Source organism: Nesoenas mayeri (genome assembly GCF_963082525.1).
Source record: "Nesoenas mayeri genome assembly, chromosome: 9".
Taxonomy (NCBI): Eukaryota; Metazoa; Chordata; class Aves; order Columbiformes; family Columbidae; genus Nesoenas; species Nesoenas mayeri.
Window position 1 is genome coordinate 12,367,917 of NC_137557.1, and position 24,944 is coordinate 12,392,860.

The following is a 24,944-nucleotide window of genomic DNA, read 5'->3' on the forward strand; positions in this document are numbered from 1 at the left end:
GGCAGATGCTGGGAAAAGCCTGGTAGTGTGCAAAGCACAGGAGGCAGAGGAGCAGGGCACATGGTAAAAGAGGTGTGAGCACAAAATAATACAGAAAAGGACAACTCGGTATAAAAAACTCGAGAGCTCAGGAACCTCACCTTGTGCTGTTTCCTTGGCAAAGCTTGTTTCCTGACAGCCCTTTCACATCCATAGTCTGTTCAAAACTGACTGTGAAAATTACACAAACTCCATCTGCTGTTGTTATGAAAAAAAGGTTAAACATGCTTGAGAGTCTTATTTCCTCACAAATTCCAAAAACTTTCTTCTGCAGCCTTTAGAATCAGCGAGGTTTTGCTTCATTTCCAGTAAACTGGCTTAAAAACTGCCCTTTACTTCTTAGAAACATGTTTCTCTTACAAATTTTCATGTCCTTTTTTAAAAGAAACTTGTCCTTTCCAGGACTCTATATTTCTATGTGACTTTTTAGTATTACAAATTCATTTTTTAAAGTAATGTTATTGTTAAAATCAGTGCTCATTCTTTTTTCTGCATTAAGATTCATAATACATGTGAAACTGGCTATTTAAATAAGTATTTTAATTTGCTGAAGATAGCTCTGTGGCTAAGAATTAAGTAGTCATTTGTGTTAAGGCTGAACTCTCTAGTATGTATATGTCCCGCATGTTGCAAAGAGAGGTTTTTTTATCTCACAAAGCGCTTATGGGGATGAAAGACTTATTTAGAAAATGTTGTTGTCTTCGGTACAGGAAATGTTCCTGCATTAAACTAAAATTTGTTACTGACCTAGGGTTAACAATAAAAATTCCCAGTCCAAAATAAAATTAGAACATAATCACACCTTAAAAAAAAAAAAAATCTCCTTTGTGGAATTGGTCTGTTAAACTGGAAACAGTACAGTTTCTTCAGCTAAAATGAGGGTGTTCCTCTTGGAAACACCCAGCAGCTGGGATCCTCCCGGACTGATTGGATTCGATCCATCGCAGCCTTCGCCTCCGCCACAGCCTCTGGGCTCGGTGGAGAAGGGCAGACCCTGCCTGGACCCGGGTGTTCCGTTCTCTGTGGGCAAAAAGCCGCCATCCTGCACATCTTCTGGTGCTGGAACCCCTCAGAAGGGAAACTGGGGGGTTTGCTGTGGGCTCGCTGCCTCCTGCGCCGGCCCTACAGAACCTCATGGATGCTTTATGGCAGCCCCGGGGTGGGCGAGGGGAAGCGGGCCTGAGTGCGGATGGCCCAGCGCACAGCGGAGCGGCCCCTCAGCCCCTGGCAGTGCCGCTCGGGGCGACACCAGCCTGGCGAGGGGAGACGCAGCCCCCTCCCCACCGGGCCCCCGCCAGCCATGCGGCACAGGCCTCTTCTCGGCCGGCCCGAGGTGCTCCCGGCCGAGAGGCGCGGCGAGGTCCGCGGAGCGGCCTCCCCGCCAGGCGGGCGGGCCCCGGGCGGGGCGGCGCTGCGCGGGCGCGGAGGCGCAGATAAGGGCGCCGCGAGCGGGTGCTGGCACACAGCCGGCGGGCTGGGCACGGAAACACCGGCGCTTCCTCCGGGGAGCCCGGCCCTGAGGTGGCCCCCGCACACCGCGGGGTGGCAGCGGCGGCGATGCGGACGGCCTGGCTGCTGCTGCCGGCGCTGGCAGCCCTGTCCGCGTACTACGTGTACCTGCCGCTGCCCGGCACCGTGTCGGACCCCTGGAAGCTGATGCTGCTGGATGCCACCTTCCGGGCAGTGCAGCAGACGGTAAGGCAGCGCCCCGGGCCCGCTCCCGGGTCTGGAGAGGCGGGCAGACTCCCCCCGCCGAACGCGCCCCAGTGCCGGGGGCGGCTGGAAGCGGCGGCCGCGCCCGCGGGTCGCGATGTGCACCCCGCGCCGCGCCGGAGGAGGTTCCCGCATAGCCCTCCCGCACCAGTCCCGGAGTCCCCGCGGCCCGAGGGGGAACCGGCCCATCCGGAAAGCCGCGCCGCAGGCAGCGCTCGATAGTTACAGCCGAGCGGGAGGAGTCGGCAGCATCACCGACATCCGCGGCTGCAGCCGATCCCCGTTGTGCCGGGTCCTGTCCCGGTCCCATCCAGGAGGAGCAAATGGCCTCGGGTGCGGGCGGAGGTGAAACCCGGGGCAGCGCCGGGCAGGAGGCGCGATGGGGTCGCCCCAGGCTGCTGGTGGTTTCGTCCTGATCGGTAAATCAAGCGTGCACATTTCAGCAAAGCTGGCATCCAGTCTGCCCTTGTGGGTTTCATGGTGTAGATTTTGTTAGATGTGATTTAGTCTCGTGTCTGGTGTGCAGGCTTTTGATCAAGAAAAGAGAATTAATGTTTTTTTATTCTGATACATTAAGTATGCCTTAAGGAAAGAAGACGTAGGGAAGCTCTTTCACATACAAAACTGCCTTGATTTGGAATAGTGTTCCTGAACAAAACTGAATGCTCGATATTTATTTATTTATTTATTTATTTTCGTCACAAGACACACATGCCAGTTCTGTCACTTCATTATATTTCCCTCATATTCTGCCAGTGCTTTTATGCTGACATCAGAGACCACAAGCTTTCTGATAGTGGCTTTAACTGTCAACTTTATTTTTTTCTAGGATGATCTTTTAAAAGGATGAATCAGTCATTGTCAGGCCTGATGTAAGGTAGTATGTATGTGAAAGGTTTGGGGTTTTTTTTTGTTTTGTTGTGGGTTTGTTGTTGTTTTATATTTTTCTAGCAGCATTTCAGTTTACTAAGTTGAGACTAAAATGTACAAAACCTTGGACTTTGAGTGGAGAGCACCAGCATATTCAAAATGGGATTAAATTAATTAACAGGGACTAGATGGGAATGTACCTTCTACATTCCTAATACAATAATTGCAGATGCTGGGAAGCATGAGGGAAGTGGCTTACACATAGTGTCCAGACTTGTATTAACATATTCTGCCTGAATAGCTTCTCTGGTTGCCACTGTTGGAAACAGTCTGGGAGCAGACAGACCACTCCTCTGAGCTACTGGGGCATCTTTTCATTGTCAAAATGTGTCACTGAATCAAAGCATATATCTAGGACAAAAGGATAAAGCCTGCTTGCTTGTACAGGATAAAACCTGCTTACTTACATACCCTCCTGTATGTCTGCTATGAAAATTAGGCAGACATGGCCTACAATATCTTAATTCTTCAGGAAAATCTATGGCTTGACACTCACTTGTTCTATGTTGTTAAGTAACTGAACAGCAAGTGTCCATCTCAACCAAATTCGTCCATGGTATGGACAGAAAGGCCATGATGCCCCCCAGCTTGCTGCCTGCAAAACACCCAGCTCAGCCAGGAACACCTGAATCAAGTCCATAACCTCTAGCTGAAGGAGACCTATCTTTAGAAAATCATATGACTGTGACTATATATATGTATATTGCTGTTGGCTTATGTACGCATTCAGTTTGTTTATGTGGTATGTGGGGCATAGTCAGATGAGTTCTGGTGCCTCTAGCCTGGAGGCTAACGGGTATCTCTCTTGAGATATTCTAGAGGTTTTAATGCCAAGAGGATCTGGCAGGACAAAGCCTGACTGGTGGCATCTGGATTAAACTGGCAGCGAGAGGCCGACATGCTCATATCTGTCCCTGCTCTCTGGGGTGGGGAAGTCTCTGTTAGGGGGAAGTGGTAATTTCTTGGTTGTTTACATCTCTGGCCATAGAAATACAAACTTCTATAGTGAGAAAAGTTACTAAACAAGTAAAAGTTCCTGTAATGTGGCTTAGAAACCAAAGGAAGGAACAAGTGCTTACAAACCAAAGAAACAAGTGAGTTTTGCACAAAAGCATAAAAGTGAGGTGTTAGAGGTGCCCTCAATCATAAACAGGTGAGCCTTGGGCATTCGGAGAGAAAGAGAAGTTGCTTTTCCAAGTGTTAGAAGTCTTTCCAACACAAAAGAGACAGCAAAAAGTCAGGAATAAATGACTGCCATTAAGAAGGAACTGTGTGAACTGAAGCTAGGATTGCAGAAGTTAAGCTTGAGTATTTACTTTGTTAGACAGCTTTTGTGTGTATCTTAAATAAAGGATATGCCTTTTCCTAGAGCTCAGCTTCTCCTTTCTTTCTCTACCAGCTATTGCAAGACCAAGTGGTTTAACATTTCTCTAAATGTGACCATTGAACTTTGCCCCACTTCTGAATGTATTTTCAGCTTGCTATTTATTACTTTCCTTTGTGGGTTTGATAGCAGACAGAAGTACATTTCTGACTTTTAAATTCTCTGAAATGTACTGTAATCATTTTTTCCAAAAGCATGAAACAAACTTCATGTGTTTCAAGTGCAATTATTTGTCTTTTCCTTATTTTGAAATAGATTTGCAAAGACACTGACAATTAAGCATGACAATTTCTTGTTAAGGATAATGTGTTTCTTTTCTCAGTGCATTAATAATCACTACCAATAAAACATTATAAGGCTGTCATTAGCTTTAAGCCTACTAATTATATAAGGACCAACTCAGCATCCTAGTTTAGGATGAGACACTTCAACAAAAGTTGACGTATAATCACATGGTTAAAAATATACATAATGCTTATATGGCAGTTGCTGTGAACAGGTTTCAAAACATACTACAGAGAGGACTGATACTGTCATCGTAATCTTAAATTGGGGGGAACAGAGATAGGAAGAGAACTTACCTGAGGTCACAAAAATTCCAGTGGTGGAGCTGGTGTCCTGGTTTTGTTAAAAAAACAAGTTTCTCTTTTAGTGAATTTGCCTGACAGCTAAAGCTTTCATATTAGCTGCATTTTCCTGGAGAACCAGATACATGTTTTGGTAAACATAGCAATGGAATGCAAACTTACAGATAAGGACAGATTCACATCTCCCGAGAGGGGCAACGAGAAGCAGGTGACCAAGAAACTGACCACCACATTCCATTCACGTGAATACTTCATATAAAAGTGGGAGATCACGAGGATCTCGTCCCTTTTCCTTTTTCCCTTTTCCTTATGGCCAACATTAGGAAAGGACCTTGCTAGTCATCCCTGCGAACTGAGGCCTAGTGAGAGACTGAATCCAGCTCCTGTTGGCTGCAGAGTCCAATCCAGGACTTTGGTTGCCGGCTCTGCAGTTGTTGAGACTTTCAAGATTGGTTTTGTATATTTTGTATTATTTTCTCTATTCTTATTAGTAGCATTAGTAAAACATTTTTAATTTTTCCAACTCTCTTCTCTCTGTCCTTCTTTCCCTCCCAATCGCCTGTCCTGAGTGGGAATAGGGGAGAGGGAGGGGCAAATGGGGGAAGGGAGGCGGGGAGGAGGTTAACAATACATCTGCCAGGGTTTTATTGTCACCCCCCTCGACAGCTGGAAACTGAGCTGGGTTTTTAGAGCCTTGTTCCTGCACCCTCTTTAATGTCCTGTGCCGCCCCAGAATGAAAGCACAGAAACTTGGACTTTAAAAATATCAATGAATTGATGTGAAAGTGCTTAACTGAGAGTAATTTGCCCCTCTCACTTGTCTCAAAATAGGGCATGGTAACATTTTTACAGAAAACTGATATAACACAATCTTAGATCAGAAATTAAAACTATGTACATACGTATAGGTGTGTTGGAATTCAGATTCACTGAAATTTGGACAGCCACATAAAATTAATTATAGGACTGAGCAACAAGTTTAACCATAGTTGTTGTTTTACTTGGAGTCTGTCAAGAAGTGTCTAAAGCAGCATGTTGTAATTCTGCAGTTAACAGCAGGATTGATAGAGGTGTTTTTCACTTCTTACTTTAACCAATCTCCCTTATCAGAGTAAAGAGAGCAGTATGTGTTTACTTAATAAGCAGTAAGTTCTTTCTGAACACCGCTGTCAAGATACTTGCTATTCTGGTGCATGGCAAGGAAGAAAGGATTTTTCTGGAACTTGGACAGCTGTTAGCAGAGGTTTAGAAGGATGAATAGGTTGGCATAGAGTCCATACGATAGATGTATATGGAAGAAGGTAGGCAGCTGCACGGGGAGAAAACTATCCTCATATTTGTCCTCATCAGCCAAGCAATCAATCCCTTCATGACTCTCTGCCACTAGCTTTTGTAATGAATTCTAGGGCGTGGGGCATCAACATCTAGGATTACAGAAAACAGTAGTTAGTTCTAGCACTTTAATCTGTCTACTCATATATTTCACAGCGTGTGACTTCTGGATATAAGTCATAGTTGTAGCCGCCCAAGTAAGTTCTTGATGTCTTTACATGCAAGAAAAAAGTCTTGGGATTGCTTTACAGTAAGCCAAGCTGCTCCTTGTGGCAGGTGAGTCTCACAGCAGTGGCACCGGAGCAGAAACGGAATCACGCTGGAAGTCCTCTGTGCAGTAACATAGCTTGTTTTTTTGTCTCTGTCTAGTATAAAAGCACATACCTATTCATCCATTATGTGCACAAAACCTTACATTAAAAATGTAATCTGGTTTCTGCTTCTAATTGCTAAAATGTGAAGCAGTCTACTTGACTTCAGTTCTAAAGGCAATTTGTAGAACTAAGAGCACTTGTCTTTGAGGACTGTTTTTATATAACAGTGTTAAAAATACATATTATTTACTAGGCAATAAGGCATCTGCATTAAGAAATGTGTCTGTAAAGTAAAAGAAAATAGGCATTCACCTTTAAACAGGATAAACTGCATGAAATGTACAAGAAAAATTATGTTCTGCCCATAGCTAAAGGGGGAAATGACATAAGTGTATTTTTCACTAATCTCTGTTACTGACTACAAATACTGTAGCTGGCAGTTTGGACTCTAATGTTCTAGAAATGTGTTTTGCAAAGTGATGCCTGAATTGAGGACAGTACCTGCATCTTTTAAGGTAGGAAGTTTAGTCTTAGACAGTTCAGTCACCCAGTTCCAGCATCATTACTCATTTGAGTCATGAGTGAGATTTGGCTCAGTCCCCAGTAGTGTTACATGAAGAAAGAGCCTTAGTTGTTTGCCTAATTCCTGATCCTGCTGAGGCCTGTAAGGTCAGAGCGGGACCTTTGGTCTGACAGCTGTGATGGCAGCAGAGGAAGCAGCTGATGCACTGGGACACGGTGCCTTTGTGCGCTGTCTGAATGTGACCTGCTGCAATAATTGTGTGACTAAAGGTTGGAGGTGTGAAGCCCAACAGTATTAGCTCTGGAAGTCATATGAGGACAAAGAATTCCAATATGTGGAGTACTGTTAAGAGGTTAATAGAAATTAGCAACAGGAAAACTATTTTGGATTTTTTTTTTTTTTTTTTTTTGGTAATACAGAACCCATGACTAATATGGAATACAAATCCATGAGGGATGTAGGTGTAGTAGTCATGAGCATTTGGGATTCTTCATGAAATTACCAGATGAGGAGCCAATAGAAGAATCCTAATAGTTTAGGGACAGATATTGGTGATTAAAGTGAATATGTTGCCTGTCTAGAGCACTACTTTCTTCATTCTGTCAGCTTTTTACCACCACCCTGACTCCTTTCTTCATTTATTGAAAATTTTCTCCTACGTCAATTAAATCTGTCACTATCCAGTACCCCTCACCAAATAACTCACTAGGAGGAAGGTATCAGTCTTGAACAGTTCAATCTCTAGGGGGTCCCTGGGTTGTCCCTACCTGAAAACTCCTGTTATGGGGATGTCCTGGTAAAAGAGAAGGAGACTGTGGCTGTACTGGTTGCTTTGCCTGACTTGTTGGAGGGCTGGGGAGCATAAGCCACAGTGCTGCTGAGGCAGATGTGGGTCTCACAGAGAGCAGCCCAAAAATGAAAAGCTGCAATCAGAAATGAGCAATAGGGGTAGTGTAATACGTCCACGGTGGTTATTTGCTTAACTGGCTCAAAAGCCAGCAAAATACTCACATTTGCATTGCTAGCCTGTCTTGTGGGGTCCTCCTGTTCATCCAGCTCTGCCTTACTTGCCATTACTCGATCCAGCCCATGATGCCATCAGGTTCACCTGACACGTTTTCCCAGTTACCTGTTCGGAAAACAAAAGTGTTTATTCAGCTGGATGCATAAAAACTGTTCCTACGTGGGAAAACTTGTGGTTGTGACCCAGACTGAATGATGTGCTGTGCCATGCTTGGGGCTGGTGCAGCAATTCTGGGCTAATTGCCCATAGGGCTTTCATCTTTGTACTATCCCCTCTTATTTTTTTCTGTAGTCCCCCAAATTTCTAAACTTCCCCCTTGTCCTTTTGCTGTGTCTTCACTAGCTTTTATTACAGCGCTGTCTTGTCTCCCTTTTCACCAGCGAACACTCTTTCTCTCTTCTATTCTGCATGCATAGACACGCACACGTAATTTCCATGTATTTAAGTGCTGTATTTGATAGCCTGCAACAGTCCTGCATTCTGTCACAGTAAGAGTGATAAAGTCACAGATACCAGCAAGGATCAAACCACTCACTGCTGACATGAGGTGACTGGATACGGTTTTGATAATGGATTTAAGCCAAATCCAGCTGTAGACTGTGGCCAAAAGGGCTGGTTGCATCTTTCCCCCCCCCAGTCTCTCTGTCCTGCCTTGGCTTCTCAGTAAGATGGTGACCTGGCTGGAATTTGCTGTTGTTTCTCTGATTTTGCTGGCTTCACAGAAAGCTGATGCAGCAAGGCAGTACTCTGAGGTTTCACATTTGTTCGTGTCTACACAAGAAAGGTGCCAGGAATGCACAGTCAACAGAATGGGCAGGTTTGCTCTTTAGGGGGCAATGTAGTCCTAGAAGAGTTGGCCAACCATTAAACACATCTGCTGCCAGTAGTTATATTACAGAGTGATAACATATATCTATTTTAAATGTTTGTTTATAGAAAAAAATATAAATATCAGGATTTTATTTATAAGAACTTTGGACAAGACTAGCTCTTTGCCAGCAAAAAGTGCAATCACGATGCCTTATAAAGGACAATCAGACAGACTGATTAGATAGGTGTACTTACAAAAAAATCTGTCTGATAAGTGTTTAGCAAAAAAAAAGCCAATGCCTAACAAAAAAAATAGGGCTGTTGTTTTTGTGCCCTGATGTACAAAGTGTCTCTTCCAGGCTTTTGGATTCTTAGGAAGAGTGGTCTATTCTAGGAAAAGAAAAAAGGCATGAAAGCCTGTGATAACCTGGGGATGGCCACGGCGCTTTGAGTTTTAAAGATCAGGGCAAAACTCTTCCTGGTAAACAACACTAACTAGCCTTGAAAGTAAAACATTTCTGATTCCAGGGAACATTTGATCATCTCATCTACAAAGAATGTGGACTAAAGGGGGAGAAAACTAAAACGGGATGTCTATTGCAGAACAGTCAGGCTAAAAAAAAATAAATCTACAAATGCACAGTTTTCCCTGGCAGTATTTCTGAAGTTGATTCCCAGTGGTTACCATCCCCAGGAGCCTCCATGGGGCACAGCGAGGGTCTGGTCTTCAGCTGGTTACATCAAGTGGCAGCCCAACAAAGTGTGTGCCAGATTATTAATAGATGTATTGTTCCTCAGATTTTGAGTTTGAACTGGATTTTCCTGTGGGAATTTTTCAGTAACAGTAGGAGAAAAGCATGTTCTGAAATTCAGAGGTACAAACAGCCTCATGAATTCAGCATTTCTTCCCAATGGCTGGATACTTTGTGTTTCTTCTCCCAGAGAAATGCCTTGCAGTATAAAGAAATGATATTCCATCCAAAAAGCAGCAAGCATTTTAAAATTTGGATTACCACCAAACTATGGCAGCAGGGTGACATTACTACAAGCTAAAGCAAGAAAATAAGGTCATTTTTGTAAATTCTTGTTTTGGAAGTGAATTCTTCTCCCTGCTCTCATAGCAAGCCATATAAAAGCTTGTTTGTTTTCTACAGCAATCTGCAGTGGAAATACAGCTATGCAAGGCTGTTTCTCTACAGCACCTAACTGAAAGCAAATATATATATATATTTATTATTATTTTTTTTTAACGTTCAAACTAAGGATGACAGATTAAAATGCTACATGTAAGAAACTGGGGCTGTAGACCTATGAAGACAGATCTTCATGGATGCTGCTGAATGCTTCAAAATCAGCTTTTCCTCCGGAGGTGTGTGTGTCTCCTTGTGAACAGATAATAGAAACCAGAAAGAGACTCTGAAACTCTTACTTGCAAAATCACGGCTGTCACAAGGAACCAGACTTGGCTTCCACTTAGCTTTTGTACAGGTTAAACTATGGCAAGTATCTGTTCTTCACAATGTGAAATGTGGTCAGACCGGTACCTGGGTGATCCTGCTTTTGCGGATGTCAGCACTTTTAATTCATACTGGCGGTTTTGCGCTGTACCACTGGTTCCAGCAGAATTAAAACAGTAAAGTGGTTGTATGTAGCCGAGCTGCATTTCTCCTAACAGGACACTTTTTCTTCCAATTATCTGTTACCTCTATCCAAAATAAAAAATCCCAGCTGACAGTTTTCTTTATGGTGGTCATCCTAAAGATACACATCAGGCCTGTATTAATTTTACCTCCCAACTTCATCGCCTCGACTGAAAAAGTTGTAGAAAAGGCTGAGCTGATTTTTCCAATTTCTAGCCTTCATCACTAGCATAGAGATTAACTTTGCAAAATGAGAAAGACCTCCACTACTTTTTAATGTCCAGTATCAACATCGTGGTTCCTGCAGCCCTTTGGCTCACCCTTTGCCTCCCCTTTCACACCAGCCAGGGAATGGGCACAAGTATTCACCGCAAATAGTGTGCAGGTCACACAGGGGGAGCAGGTCGTGACCATTTGGGCTGGAGGAATGCCTTGGATCCCCGTGCTATTTGCTGAGACAAATAGGTTTTTAATCTCTTCAGGGCAAAGTTAAAAAAATAAACATGAAAACAAGAGTCCTGAATAGGTGAAGGAGATAAAATGTTATTCCTTCTACTGTAAGGGGACAGAAAGATCAGATCATTCTTCATTTTCATAGTGTGTTACACCCCACCTACCCAAAAAAAAAAAAGTCATGTGCTTTAGTTGCTGGAGTTGGGGGAAAAAAAAAGTCACTAGCCTGCCATGGTTCTTGGATAGTGTTTTGGATCCTTCCCAATTCAGTAGGTAAATACAGGACAAGCCAATAAACAACTATTATATTCCTTTAAGACCATTCCTGTTTTCAAATTTCTTTGCAATCCTCAAGAACATTCTTAATTTGGAAGGGGAAATACTTAACGCTTTGGGGTGGAACAAGAGAAGTACTTGGCATTTTTGGCATCTTACCACCACAAAAAATTAGTCTGTGTGGTATTGCCCTCTGCTGGCCCTGGTCTGAGGAGCTTCCCAGGTCCCATGGTGGAGCACACTGGCGATGTTCATCTCTTTTCAGAGGTGTCTTTCAAAGGCAAGGATCTGAGTGCTCATTCACATTTGTTTTGATCCATGTAGTGCTCATAGTTTGATTTATTTTGACAACACAGAATCTTTTATGGACAGGGTTTTGTTTTAACACAGCTTTAAAAGCATTAGAGGTCTTTGATAATTGTTCATTTTCTGGTGAATATTCTAAGAATCCATATTCGTTTTCATATAGGACCTGCCCTTTGAAGATGGTTGCATTAAACATCAATGCGGTTTTGTATGATATGCTCTGAAGTAACAGAACTGTCCTTTTTTCTTTTTTCCTAGTGTCACCTGATTCACTACCTGAGACTCAGCCATCACTTAATAGTTCTGAATTATATAATTTGTACCTTTGACAAACTGAAGTCTGTCTCCTCTGAAGACCTTACCATCACAGATGCTGTTTTTGATGGCGTGGAAGTCCGAATATTTGAACCCCCTAGGAAGCGGGATGAACAGCTCAAGCGCAGCGTTGTTTATATCCACGGAGGAGGCTGGGCCTTGGCAAGTGCAAGTATGTGTCTGCCAGGAATTAAATAGGATTCTGGGCTGGTGTCCTCCTAGCGGGAGAAGCCAAAAGCTGCTTTTTCTGCCAGGCATGACCGTTTTGCTAAGACATACCTGATTTCAGTAGTAGCTGTCTCTGCTCTGATAGATCCAGCTCTAAGGAGGGAGGGGAAAAAATATCATGAACACACAGCAAAAATGCATCTCTTATCTGCACATGAGCTGTAAAAAGGCCAAAAGATTAATTTTGTTACATCCTGAGAGGAGAAAATAGCTTATTGTTTTAAATTCTTGGGATGCCTGGGTGGGGTAAGGCCACTCCTCCGTTTTCTATGGTCATGTTCAAATGCCGATCAGGATCCAGCAACCACGTGTAAGGGGTTTGCCCCATTTTCACTCAATAATTAACAGAAGAGTGAGCTGAACAACACTGTAACAGCATCGCTAACGTTTGGCTTTTAAATAATGCATACTTGGAATATATCCTGCTGATCAGAGGCAATGGGCAGAGTGATGGAGGAAATGAGTAGAGGTGGGTTCCCCTGCCATGGTCTGGCTCCTCCCTTAGGGGACAACTGTCACCACCAGCAGAAGTTACCTTGAAAATTAATGCTGTTTACTCCAATTAACTTGGAAGCTACAAACACAATCAGAGAAATTAAGGTACAGCTATAGACCGTGATAAGCTAACTGCTGATCCTACCACCTTGTACAGGAGAAAAACCCTGGGAGGAGAAAGGGCATGTGGTTCTTATAGCTGGTCCATCTGATGGGAGTCTTACTCCTTTTACTTCCTCATTGCTCTTGTGACATTATGAAGTCCATACAGCCCTCATGCATCCTGTGGCTTCATCTGTAGCAAAAGAACATTAATGACATTAATGGAGTTTTTCCAAAATGTTCCAAAACAAAGACGGGTTGCATTTGGACTATGCATGTGTAAGTCTCTTAGACCATGATTTAAGTGAGATTTAGGTTCCTAAATAACTTTAAAATCTGGCCTTCACATGCCTTTGGAAATCCCATCACTTTATCCTATAGCACTTTAAATTATTTCTCTTCCTACAGAGGGCTTGTACTCTGAGATGGGTTTTCTTAGGCCTGTCTAAGGGATGTTTGTTAGTGTGCTGCCCACCTCATTTGTTTTGTAACAGTTTGCATATGACTCTTGTGACAAAAGTTTATACTAAATTGTCACGCTTTGTTTGGATGACTGTAGCTCAGCTGTGTCAGGACACTGTCCTCGAGTCCAAGATGCAGAAGTTAATGGCACAAATGTTACGCTAAATATTAAATTCTAAAACTAGATACTTTAGGAAACGCTTAGTGTCTTAATGTATTTTATAGTACCAGGAACCATCAATTAAGTAACTGGAAAGTAATAAAATTAAAGAAAAGCAGTCCACCGATAAATATGATCGCTGTGATTAATCCTCCCTTAAATGAGTAGTTCAGTTGACACTAATAGGCAACTCATTAGAATTAAAGCAATGCACGCTATAATAAAATGACCAACAAGCAGTGACTCATAGAGTGGTAACTCTGGACGCTAATGCCCCCAAGCCTCTGGGTACCCTAAATTTTGCCCAACTGAGAGAATTGTAATAGGTAGATGAAATGACATGCCTCAAGTCACCAAGAACCAGCTGAGAAAGAAAGCATTAGACTGCAGGGACTTTTCAAGGCATGAATTATGTTCCTTCTGCTACAATATGAATTTGGCAATTATCTATTGCACGCTGATCTCATTTACTTTGCTTATATTTGTATAATGTGTTTATATTTTCTGAGAAGGTTTACCTACGGCTTTGTGAATATTGACACAAATGGACTCGTATGTTCCTAACACCATGTCCTTTCATTCCAGGAACAAGCCTTTATCACAATCTCTGCAGAATCATGGCTGAATCTCTCAATGCTGTAGTTGTCTCAGTTGAGTGAGTAATCTAAAACTGATCAAATAATTTTAAGGTATTAGAAATACATAATATAGTCCTTTTAGCTCTTCTCTTGTCACTGGCTTGTGTATAAGGCTTTAACTTGGACAATCATTCTCTTTATCGATGTGATATTTTTACCGTTTTAAAATCACAACAAATTGGAAAGGTATCAAAAATTCATTTGGGTTTTTAATTATTTTAGAGGTCCTTCTAGAAGGCAGAAATGTGGGAAAAGAAAGTAGCACTTAATTCAGTTGGACAGTTACTAAAATGCAAATTTTAGTGCATCTTGCAATGGTATCTATATTTAAGGAGTGCAGCTAAAACCTGAGATCACTCAAGTACCAAGTTATGATCCTGTAAATACTTGTGAACTTTAAGAATAAACAACCAAACAAACCAAACAGATTTGGACATGATATATACCTGAAGGAAGGCTGAACTACATCTCTATGCCTTCTCATGTGGCAAGAGGGACTTCTGCCATCCTCAGTGGCCACTCCCATGGGTGCAAGGTATATTTTTAATATATTTACATATACACATACACATTAAAAATCATATGGTATTAAAATATATATATGTTAACACCACTGAAGTCTGTCTATAAACCGTAATTTCTATGTCCTATTGAGCAAGGGTCTGCAATGTAAAAAATTCTCAAATCATTCTCCCCGGCTCATTAAACAGAATACACTGAGGAGTGTGGCATTTCCCTGCCGCTCTCTCAACCTCCTGCTGTTCCACTGTCTCGTTTAAGCTTTGTCCTCCACTCAAGAGCCAAGGACTGCCAGGGTGTCAGACAACAGAGAAGCAGGGTTGCTTTTTTAACTTGCTGAACAAGTCTAAAGTAAACAAACCTCTCGACTAGCTGACTACCTAGATGACTCCTACTTGATTGGTACTTTTCCCATCCTTATTGTCAATTTTAATATTTTCTGTTGCACACCCAAGCACTTGATGTAACTACTCAAGCTTCCCACCTGCTGTTGATTACAAACCAAGCTCTGTGATCTAATTGCAACTTAATTTTACGGAGTTGATGTTACTCATTCACTCATTCAATACTTACAGCATACTTTAAAGGATCACCTTTTTTTTTTCCCCCTTTTTTTTTTTTTTTAATTTATTAGTAGAAACAATGAAAAGTACAAAAGCAGCTGTTGGTTATTCCAGACGAGCTGCAATCACAGTATTGAAAAGTTCCTTATTATTCCTTTTCTGATTTATGGTGGTGTAATTCTGCTTGTTTCTCTGAGTTATTGTTTACCTCTTCTCCTTAGCCATTATATCTTTCAGTCAAAGTTTTTTACTCAAGTAATGAAGTCTAATTAGATTTCTCATTGGTTTAATTGCATGTCTCATTTTCATGATACATCCATAGTTTGTTTTCCAGTTTTGCAAGGAGTTCCCAAAGGACTCTCTCGTATTCCTTAGTAGTTGATGCAATATATAGGTTGCTTTCTGAAGGCAGGTCAGATTTGGAGTTCAAAATGCTTTTTGCATAACCTAAGTTTAAAATTTATTCTGCATATGAAACTTTTTTAGTTTAGATTGTAAAGAAAATGTTTTGATAGTTTAGATTGTAAAGAAAATGTTTTGAATCAGAAAATTGGATTTTGTTTTGCTGAGCTCTGCTGAGAATATGTAAAATCTGTTATTTGAAAAGCTACAAACAGAAGACATACTTTGTACCATAAGGCCTAGTAACAACTCTTATATTACATATTATTCAGTAAATATGAACAGACTTCTCCCGCACTGTTTAGAAACTGAGAAAATCTCGTGAATGGGATTCAGCTGCTGGCTCTTCCTGGGCAGACTGTTTTACTGTTTTCTCTCTCTGTGCCTCACTCTCTCCACCTGTGCAATGGGCATATTCTTGCTCCTCTCCTTGATATAGGAGAGGAATTACTGAATCTGTTGCACTGAAACGAAATTGGTTCTTCTTGGCTTCGCTTCTTGGGTATTGTTGGTTTCGTGGCACAGAGGTGAGCAAGGTTCACCCCCTTCTGAGCACAGGTAAAAATTTAGGAAAAAAACTGCTTAGCTATTTGGCTCAGTGGAATCTCTTGGGAGTATATTAAATATTCTTCCTCATACTAGTCATGGGGGATTTGGATCAAAAACAGGCTGATTATAATGACTCCCTTGCCAAGGTTGTTTTAAATACTCATTCATTTTTATAATGTGTGATTAAATCCTCTATTGGGAAATCCTAGGAATGAGCTGCACAATTTTATACGATTTTGGTATTATTCATATCTAGTAGGTTTGTATTAATTCTTCAGAATTAGAGCATTAATTATAAGATTAAGTCTTACATAAATATTACACACCTCATATTTTTCTCATCATATTTGTGCTAATGAAATAGTAATTTGCCGTTAAAGAATACCTGATAGCACCTGCTAATCCTGAAAGAGAGGTAGATACATGGTAATAATTGTTTCTCACCTCATTTCTTTTGCAGATACAGGCTGGTACCAGAGGTGTGCTTCCCTGAGCAATTCCACGATGCTCTTCGGGCTACTAAACATTTCTTGCAGCCTGATATCTTGGCTGAGTATTCAGTTGACCCGAGTCGAATTGCAATTTCTGGCGATAGCGCAGGAGGAAATTTGGCAGCTGCTGTGTGTCAGCAGGTAACGTCCAGTCTCTGTTATGTATTACACTACGACAATCCCTAATTCAGAGATGCATATAGGTTGACAGGTTCTTTGTGCTGCATCATCACAAGGTGATATGCCAACCCTAGAGACAGAATGGTAGAAAGCCGGCATCTGGTCACTTTACAGAAGAAAAATGAGTCAATTGCAATATGAATCACATCACTTGCAATGTCTTACTACAGTTATGAGTTGTTATGGGTGAGATTTTAAGAGCAAGTAGCTAAATTACTTTTTTTATCCCTTTTGTTGGTGAATTCTTTATTTTTCTAAGTAGGTAACTAGGTACATGTGTAATTTATCAATTTAGCTTTCTATTTTTAGATGCTTGTCTCTGAAAATGTTTTTATTTCTTTCAAATAAAAATGAGGGACAAAAATACAATAAATAGAAGCTTAATTCTTCTGTTAAATTGTCATCCTGTAGCATTTTGCAATTTTAAGGAAATTTCTTTTGTATATCTGCAATTTAAATGTAATCTGAATTTAATCTAGTAAAGATTTTAAAGGCAGCCTGGGGCAAGTAACAATATTTCACTCAACCATGAAAAATATTATTATTAGGTTTTTTATATTACCATAACCATTGGTGATAAGAAAGCAGTTATCATGTGCAGACAGCTAATTATTATGACAACCTTGCAATATTGAATTAGGGTGAAAAATTAATAGGGGACAATTACACTAAAAGTTTCAAAATTGAGGACTGATAAGCATGATAGTACCATGTTTTGAAAGCAGCATTCCTAATTCATTTCCCTGATGCATAATTCTTTTTAAAGCAATGATGACGTGGGACTGTTTCAGGGAGAGATTAAATACACTAAGGTTCTTCAGCCTGAAAAAGAGACAGACAAGATAGGATATGATGGAGAACTTTGTGTCTCATATAGAAGATGAAACAAAACAAGTGTTTGCTGATTCTTCCAGAAAAAGATTAGAGGGTACCAAATGTATAATTGGTAGGATAAAATCAAATGCATATGGCGGGTTCAGGTCACAGTGAGGTAATTCTGTACAAGGTGAGCCTTTGCTAGGGAAAACTGTGGATGCCAACAATTTGCATATGCTCAGAAAAAAAATAAATTGGATAAATTCCTGGAAGAAAAATCCATTAAAAACTGTTAAAAGCAAGAATAGCTCCTTTGATTCAGGAAGTTCTTCAATTGCACATTGTTTAACTGGAAACTGCATTAGCAAAATGCCACTTTACTCTTTTTTTTTTTTTCTTACACCCTCCAACAAGCTTCTGCCATTGATTTCTGCTGGAGACAGGATACTGAGTCTGCCTGGATGGCCATCTTAACAAAATAAGAAAGATCGCCCTGCTAATACTTCAGACAAGAGAGCAACATTATATGCATAAGAGCAGAATTCAGCCTAAAAATTGTCAAATGAACGGTTGCCTGCATGAAGCTTTATGTTGATATTGTAATGTTTATTTTCTTTATAATCCAAATTCTACCCTATATTCTTCACACAGCTTAGCAAAGATGAGCATTTGACCGTCAGACCGAAACTGCAGGCCTTAATTTACCCAGTCCTTCAGGCGTTTGACTTCAATACACCTTCTTATCAGCAGAACATGAATATGCCTGTTCTTCCCCGTTATGTCATGATCAACTATTGGATAGATTATTTCAATGGGAATTATGACTTGGCTCACTCACTGCTGATTAACAACCACACTGCTCTGGATGTTGGCGAAGCTCTGTCTTTCAGAGGACGTCTGAACTGGACATCTCTACTACCTTCATCGTTCAAAAAGAACTACAAGCCATTAATACAAACCACAGGCAGGGCTGAAATCATCCAGGAGATCCCAGCGCTGCTTGATGTACGAGCAGTCCCGCTCCTTGCAGACAATGAAACTCTGCAGATGCAGCCCAAGACTTACATCCTGACCTGTGAGAACGACGTCCTGCGAGATGACGGGGTGATGTACGCCAAGCGCTTGGAGAACGCCGGCGTGGAAGTCACGCTCGATCACTTTGATGACTGCTTTCATGGCTGTATGATATTCACCATCTGGCCTACTGACTTCTCAGCGGGTGTTCAGACCAGGAACAGCTACATCAAATGGCTGGATGAAAACCTCTGAAGAGAAATCTCTTCAGAAGACACGGGGTGCCCAACTCTGGTGTCTGTTCTTGCTAAAGAGCAAACAGTAAAAAAGTGCACTTTTCCAAATTCATCCGTTCAACTGCAGCTGCTGGTGGGGGGTAGTTACAGACGACTAACTACAGCATTTACTAGCTCGATTGACCTTGCCCAGCAAAGAATTTTGAGAAATACCATTTCAAACTTTGATTATTTTTTGGCGCCCCCCTTTTTTTCAGATGACTATTGCCAAACATAAGCAAATGTTGAGCAGGGAGATCAGCATTCCTGTAGCATTCTTAACTGGCTGCAGCTCTCAAGCTTTGACTCTTAATTAGTCACAAAGGCCATCAATTTTTGAGTGATGGGAGATAAGCCAAACACCTACATCTACATGTGAATATGTAAAAATGGGAGCTAGTTTTCAACAGCGGTGAGCACTTGCTGTCAAAGAAAGTGTGAGCAGTCTCGCCTTTGACAGGGGAGCCATGCATTTTAATGTCATGCATGGATTTAAGTGTTGGCTTTAGGCACATAGTCAAATGGCTCGTTTAAATTTTAAAAAAATAAAAAGCTCTTCTGGGCAGTTAAGACGATGCTAGACAAGTCTCCTAGCCAAACATGTAATTCAGCTTTGGAATTCGGTCTTTTTAGTTATTTATATTTTATAAAAGCACAGGACTAAATATATTTTCAATAAAAAGTATTACAGCTTGCATAGAAATATATAGGACAAAATACTATGTGTAGCAGCAGAATCCAGGTGGTTTATGTGAGTGAGCTTCAAAGCTGACTACTTATTTGGCTAAAGAATGTGGCTTTGTCTGTGTTTAAAGCCTCAGCTTCATGACTTCCTTACAGAACATACAAGCTACTAAAAAAATCTACTGTGTCGTTTGCACTAATGTTTGTAATTAATAGTAGTTTTTGTTCATTGACTTTTCTTTTGTGCTTGTAATGTTTATTATATTTCATGCTTACTGGAAGGATGGCAGCAAGGGAACAGAAGTGGGCTCTAATCTATATGGAAGATTTAAATCTGATCTTTGCAGCTAAACTTTGTGTTGGAGACTGACCCAAATCGTGAGGTAAGATGATCTTGTTATGCAACAAATCTCTACAGTTTGAGCCAGTCTGTAAATTCCAGACAGCAAGACAGGGAAGTGAAACAACTTGTGACACTGTGTGTTGTCCAGGATGCTTACTGCTTGCAGAAGCGAAGGTTGTGTCAAAAGCCCAGTCTTTCTAGCAAAGAGGAGAGAATGGCTGTCCCGTGACTAAAGTACTGGATTAAATTTGTCCTTAGCTTTACCACAGATTTCCTGTGGGACCCCAGGAGAACAACTTAATCTCTTTACGCCTCACTTTCTTCTTCTGCAAGAGAGGGAGCACTAATTTCCTACCTCACAAAGGAGCTGTGAAGCTGAATTCACAGGTGCAGGTGAAGCACAGGGACGTGAGGGTGACTGGCAAGCACTGAACGGCCCCCGTAGCTTTGGAATTTCCATCCTTCTTTGATGGCCATGACGGGTGGTGTTGCTCTGTTGTGGGTCCTCCTGTGCAGTTGGCTCATCTCTGTCCTGGCTGCTGTCAAAGTACCAGAAGATGAGGCTTCTTGGCTGTTGCGAGGTCATGACAAAGACAATTTCATTAGAGTGGTTCTTATGGCAGGATTCTGAAAAGTTCTTTTAAAAAAAAAAAAGGCACTGGTAGAGCAAACTGCCTTCTGTCATTGAAAATATATACAGAGCAGTCCACTTCGATTGGTATCTGAATTAAATAAGAGAGTGGCTGTGCTGAATCATTGCTTCCTAGAAACATCAGGATGTTAATGTGGTTGTAAGTATTAAGAAAAGCTATTAATGGGACAAGGCCTCAATGTCGGCTCAGTCATGCAGGCTGAAACTCATTTCTGGGCTTAGGTTCACGCGGAGGTCACAAGCCAAAGCTTTTTCAACAGTGGCCCAGATTCTTCTTCCATTTAGTTTTTACAAAGACTCGATGGAATCTGACAACCTGAATCAGAATAAGCTTTGGTCAAGATACCCAGTTAACACTGCAGAAGACTTATAACTTTTTTCTGGATTTAAACCCTCTTTCCTCCATAAGCACAGCTTCAATAGATATAATTTACACTTAAAACAGCAACCAAAGTTATGTCCATTCAAAAGACAAATTACTAATCTGCTCCAGAGTCCTTTTCCTCTGTATGGAGACAGCTCCATTTACCTGATTTTGAACCATGACTTAAAGAGAATAAAAATATATTGTTACACTGAGTTGTAACAACATGATTCTTCCTGGCTTTCCCACTTAAAGAGTAAACCCATGTCAGAAAAGATGTAATTTATTTCCTCCTGCTGTCATTAAAAGATAGTAGTAACTGTAATACTGGAAAAAGAAAGTGGTTAATATAAGTTCTATAATAATTAAGTTTGCTTGAGAGCTATCTGCAAAGCTTTAGATCAGCATGTGTTGATAGCCAAGTTATAAATACCTGCTATGAAGCTATAATATAATTGCTGCTGGTTTTTTCATTGAAATGAAATGGAGAGCTGGAATACATATTAATGGAGTCAGTTGTAAATTTTCTTCATGCACTGAAGCACATTGAAGTCTTGGCACAAGAAACGGTAGTAAGTATATAACTGGATGGAATATGTTTACTAAGTCATCATCAGCTTGATGCGACATCTAAGATCGCAGCACAACTTGGATGAGATGTTACAGTATTACCTAGTTCTGTCAAAATGTCCTGACTACTTTTATCGTGCAGCGACATGGTTTAAGTACGTGATAGCTGCAAAGATATGTGATGGATCCTGTAACAGGTAAAAAAAGGTCTGAGTTCCAGCTATAAGAAGACCTTTCAGTATATTGCTGCACAAGACACCTGATTAAAATTCAGAGTAAACCTTGGAGTAAGTGTTAGTCCAAACTCACCTTTCCTCCTACCTTGCTTTTGTTCTCCTTTGCACGTAGTCCTGGTACGCGAAGTTGGAAGTTTGCAAGATGAAGATTAAATGCATGTTGCAACATCCTGATTTCTTCAGGTGTTTAGTCCTGCATCTCCAGAAGCGTTTCCTCAGGCGTACCCAGCAACTTCATTCCTTGGTTATTTCACAGAGCAGCTTAGGGCACTTTGCATGTTCTAGGATCCGATCGAGTATTTGTAACAAAATTTCACTAGCACATACTACAAAGTCACTCTTGGAAAAGAAGATACTCAATAAATCTGTCTACATTTCATTAAATAAAGGAGTATAGCTAGCTACTTTTTGAAGATAGCTTTTTTTTTGTTTCCCCTCCTACAATTAGATTTTTATCTATGCAAGAATATCTCCCTAATTACCATCAAAGCATTCAAATGTAAGCTTTAAACAAAAAAAAGAACCTATAGGCATTTGCATCCTGCTTTTGGGACCTGGGAACTATATTAGCAGGTCTCTAGTATTTTGATTAATATTTGCAGGAATAAACGGAGGTTTTGTTTGCCTAGCTTGGAATCTCTTAAAGGGTGGGTGTTCAGCATTTCTGGAAACCCAGACTAATTTAAAGGTGTTTTGTGTATAGAAATCACAAATAAGCTGAATTTCCTAACCTTTATTGAAGTAATTCCAAAATCACATCCCTAGGCAAAGTAGAAAGGCCATCATGGGTTTAAGTCCTACAAACTAAACAGAAATGCTTAATCTTTAAAACATTGTTTTGTAGTGTTTGGGCCTCTATATTTTTTAAGTAGGTGCATCATGGGTATATTTTTAAATCTCTTACTAAACTTTATTAGAAATTTTTTCAAATGAACATACTGGAAGTCGATTAACTTGTCTTAAACCTTTTAAGCTGCTATAATCTGTAACAATTATGTTGTTCAAAACAAAACCAGCCTGTTTAATGATATTTATGATATTTGGAACTCCAAAGTACAGCATATGTGACGTGAATACATTCAATATCTTATGCATGACCATTATTTGCTTCTTTCCCAGTGGAGGGGAAAGATCTTGTAAGACCCAATTGGCAACTGTGATTGAAATGTGCTATCAAAATGAAGAACAAAGAAATAAAGTTAAATAGATCTGTGATGTTGTTTTTGTTTGTTTAGGGGCTTGGGGGTTTTGTTTGTTTGTTTTGTGGTTTGGTTGGTTGGTTTGTTTCTCCAGGACCATTGTTTGTTGTTGTGGGTTTTTTTCTGTTCGGTTCTTTTGTTGTTTTTTTTTCCGCCTGATGTACAATATTTCCAATTTGAGTTTTCACTTAGCAGAGGTCAGTGTCACTGTTTTAGCCAGTGGGAGCCCTAGTTCCATTTCCATTCCTATTTGCCTTCCCTTCACATTCTTTCTTTCTGAACTGTCACCCATTTTCTTCCCCTGCTCTCTCATTTATGAAAGGTCATATCAGTATTACTTTCGAAATATCCTAATGTGGGGGTTTGCCATTTTGTCCAGCAGGTTCCTGTGACTTTAACAAAATATAAAGCTTTCCCCCTGCTGAAAAAAAGTGCTGGGCAAAAAAGCTTCAAAGTACTTCTGAGCCTATTTTTAAATCAGCAGGAGCCATTCTCCTGCTTGCATTAAATTGAATGCATCAAAAACAGGCTGGGCCCCACAGAACAGTTTTTCCCATCATGTTTACTTAAATTCAGTGAAAAGGCTGAGTGTGCAGGCTGGGCTGTGCCTCCCAGGGGTGGGTGCACATCACCCCATGCCCGGTGCTGCTGCGGGAGGATGCACAGTGAGCACCCAATGGACTCTGAGCTGCCACCTGAGACCTGACAAAGTCTCTGGCACAAAATCCTCAACAGCACCTTCAAATGGCACTAGATGAGTACACGAGGCATCTTAACTCAAGCATTACTCTGCCATATGTACCCTCCTGGCTGGGCTGTTCTCCTCACCTCACACTTAGAAGACTCCTTGGGGCTGAGCCGCCTTTCATTTTGTTCACCCCTAGGGGAGGTACAGGTTTTCTCCTTGTTCTTCATTCCATTTTTTCTGGCACTAACCCAATGGCATTTATTTTTTTTATAGATTTTAAGTAGTTGGCAGCACATCATTTATATAAGACTTTTACCCCTAACGTAAATTTAATAATTTTTCACAATTATTTTCTATAGCGTTTTAAAGTGTTTATCAACTGTTCAACAGGAAGACAGGTAAAAGAAAACAAAAAAGAGAGCCTGCAATGGGTCCTTTAAAACTGTTTTTACAGAAACTATATTTTAAATAATTCTTTCTGACTTTATATAAGCAAGAGAACATAAAATACTTCCATCAAAATCACTTGTTCTTTTCTGAAGCAGAATCTCTACAAACCACAGCACTTTGGTTCGTAAGAAAGTGTAGGCATATAGCAAAGGCAGAGTTTGTTAAATTAGAGAATATATTTTATATCAAGAGCTTTAAAGCAGCAATTATAATTGGTGTCATAGAAAACTAACTCTCCCACAAACGCTGTGTCAATATAGGGACAGGTGCAGAACACTCCATGCTATCGAGATATGGAAGTCAGAGTATGGTGGAGGAATAAAGAAAAGGAATCTGTACTGTTAACCTAGTAATTTCATTACAATTGAATTCTAGTTGGAGGCTTTTGTTTAAAATATAATAATTCGCACTATAGCCAGCAGAGGGAGCATTTAAAACAAAGACTTGTTTGAATAGTTCTACACACTATAAAACCGAAAGCCTTCTTGCAGGAACTGAACCAAAACATTTGTGGCAACGCAGCCCCTGACTTGTGAATTCATGCATAGACAAGGAGTAAATCTCACAGTAATGGGAAATTACTCAGATTTCTTGTGCAAAAAAAACCCCCAAAGAATTCAGAACTGTTCTCAGCATGCATTTCTTTCGGTCCTTGGCACACCCTAAGGATTTTTTTTAAGTGATCTAGCTGCTATTATTTCAGATTTTGAAAACCGGTTGGGGTGTGCGTGGTTATTTGGCTCTCGCTGTGCATGTTTCTAGTCTGCGGCTTAGACAGGGTGATGGAGCATGGGGGAGTCTGTCCCAGTGCAGGGGGCACAGTCACCTAGTCCTGTGGTTTGGGGCATGGGAACTGGGCTGTGCAACTGCACTGCTCACCATGAGTGATATGGTGAAGCTGGTGAGACGGAAGCTTTTAGCCTGAGCCAATGTGTATTTCTAAGCATGCTCTAAGGAACTACGTATTATGAATTATATTCATCTATATACATACAGACATATATATGCATATATATGTTGCAATATTACAAACCTAAAACCACTTCATTAAGGATTATAGACTGACTCTAGGTTTATAATGGTCTTTTTTTTTTTTTTTTAGATGAAACTGATGCTATTGGCATGAATTTGGGCCTTCTGTTTCGATGAGTGTCATCACCTTGATTTCTTGAGCTGGCAATCTTCTCACCTGAGTTTCCAAGGGAGTGTCTGAGTTTA

The 24,944-nt window shown here is 40.8% G+C and overlaps 1 protein-coding gene across 2 annotated transcripts; it reads left to right on the top strand.

The window, feature by feature from the left end:
* Positions 1-1,485: 1,485 nt before the first annotated feature.
* Positions 1,486-22,963, top strand: NCEH1 (neutral cholesterol ester hydrolase 1). Of its 2 annotated transcripts, XR_013922507.1 has the most exons (6): positions 1,486-1,734; positions 11,590-11,818; positions 13,679-13,748; positions 16,225-16,396; positions 17,903-19,607; positions 21,502-22,963. XR_013922507.1 is itself a non-coding variant. In XM_080349548.1 (5 exons), the coding sequence occupies exons 1-5, from the start codon at positions 1,597-1,599 to the stop codon at positions 18,518-18,520; spliced, it is 1,227 nt and encodes a 408-aa protein (XP_080205674.1). In that variant the 5' UTR covers positions 1,486-1,596; the 3' UTR covers positions 18,521-22,962. The 2 variants fall into 2 exon arrangements, 1 of the variants encoding a protein (XP_080205674.1); XM_080349548.1 differs by having other exon boundaries at positions 17,903-22,962.
* Positions 22,964-24,944: the final 1,981 nt, after the last annotated feature.

What these genes read in the sequence shown, in the direction of transcription:
- NCEH1 (XM_080349548.1), top strand. Translation starts at nt 1,597, where the DNA reads ATGCGGACGGCCTGGCTGCTGCTGCCGGCGCTGGCAGCCCTGTCCGCG. An exon ending in TCCGGGCAGTGCAGCAGACG is followed by an intron (nt 1,735 to 11,589) that starts GTAAGGCAGCGC and finishes CTTTTTTCCTAG; the next exon opens with TGTCACCTGATTCACTACCT. An exon ending in GCTGTAGTTGTCTCAGTTGA is followed by an intron (nt 13,749 to 16,224) that starts GTGAGTAATCTA and finishes TTTCTTTTGCAG; the next exon opens with ATACAGGCTGGTACCAGAGG.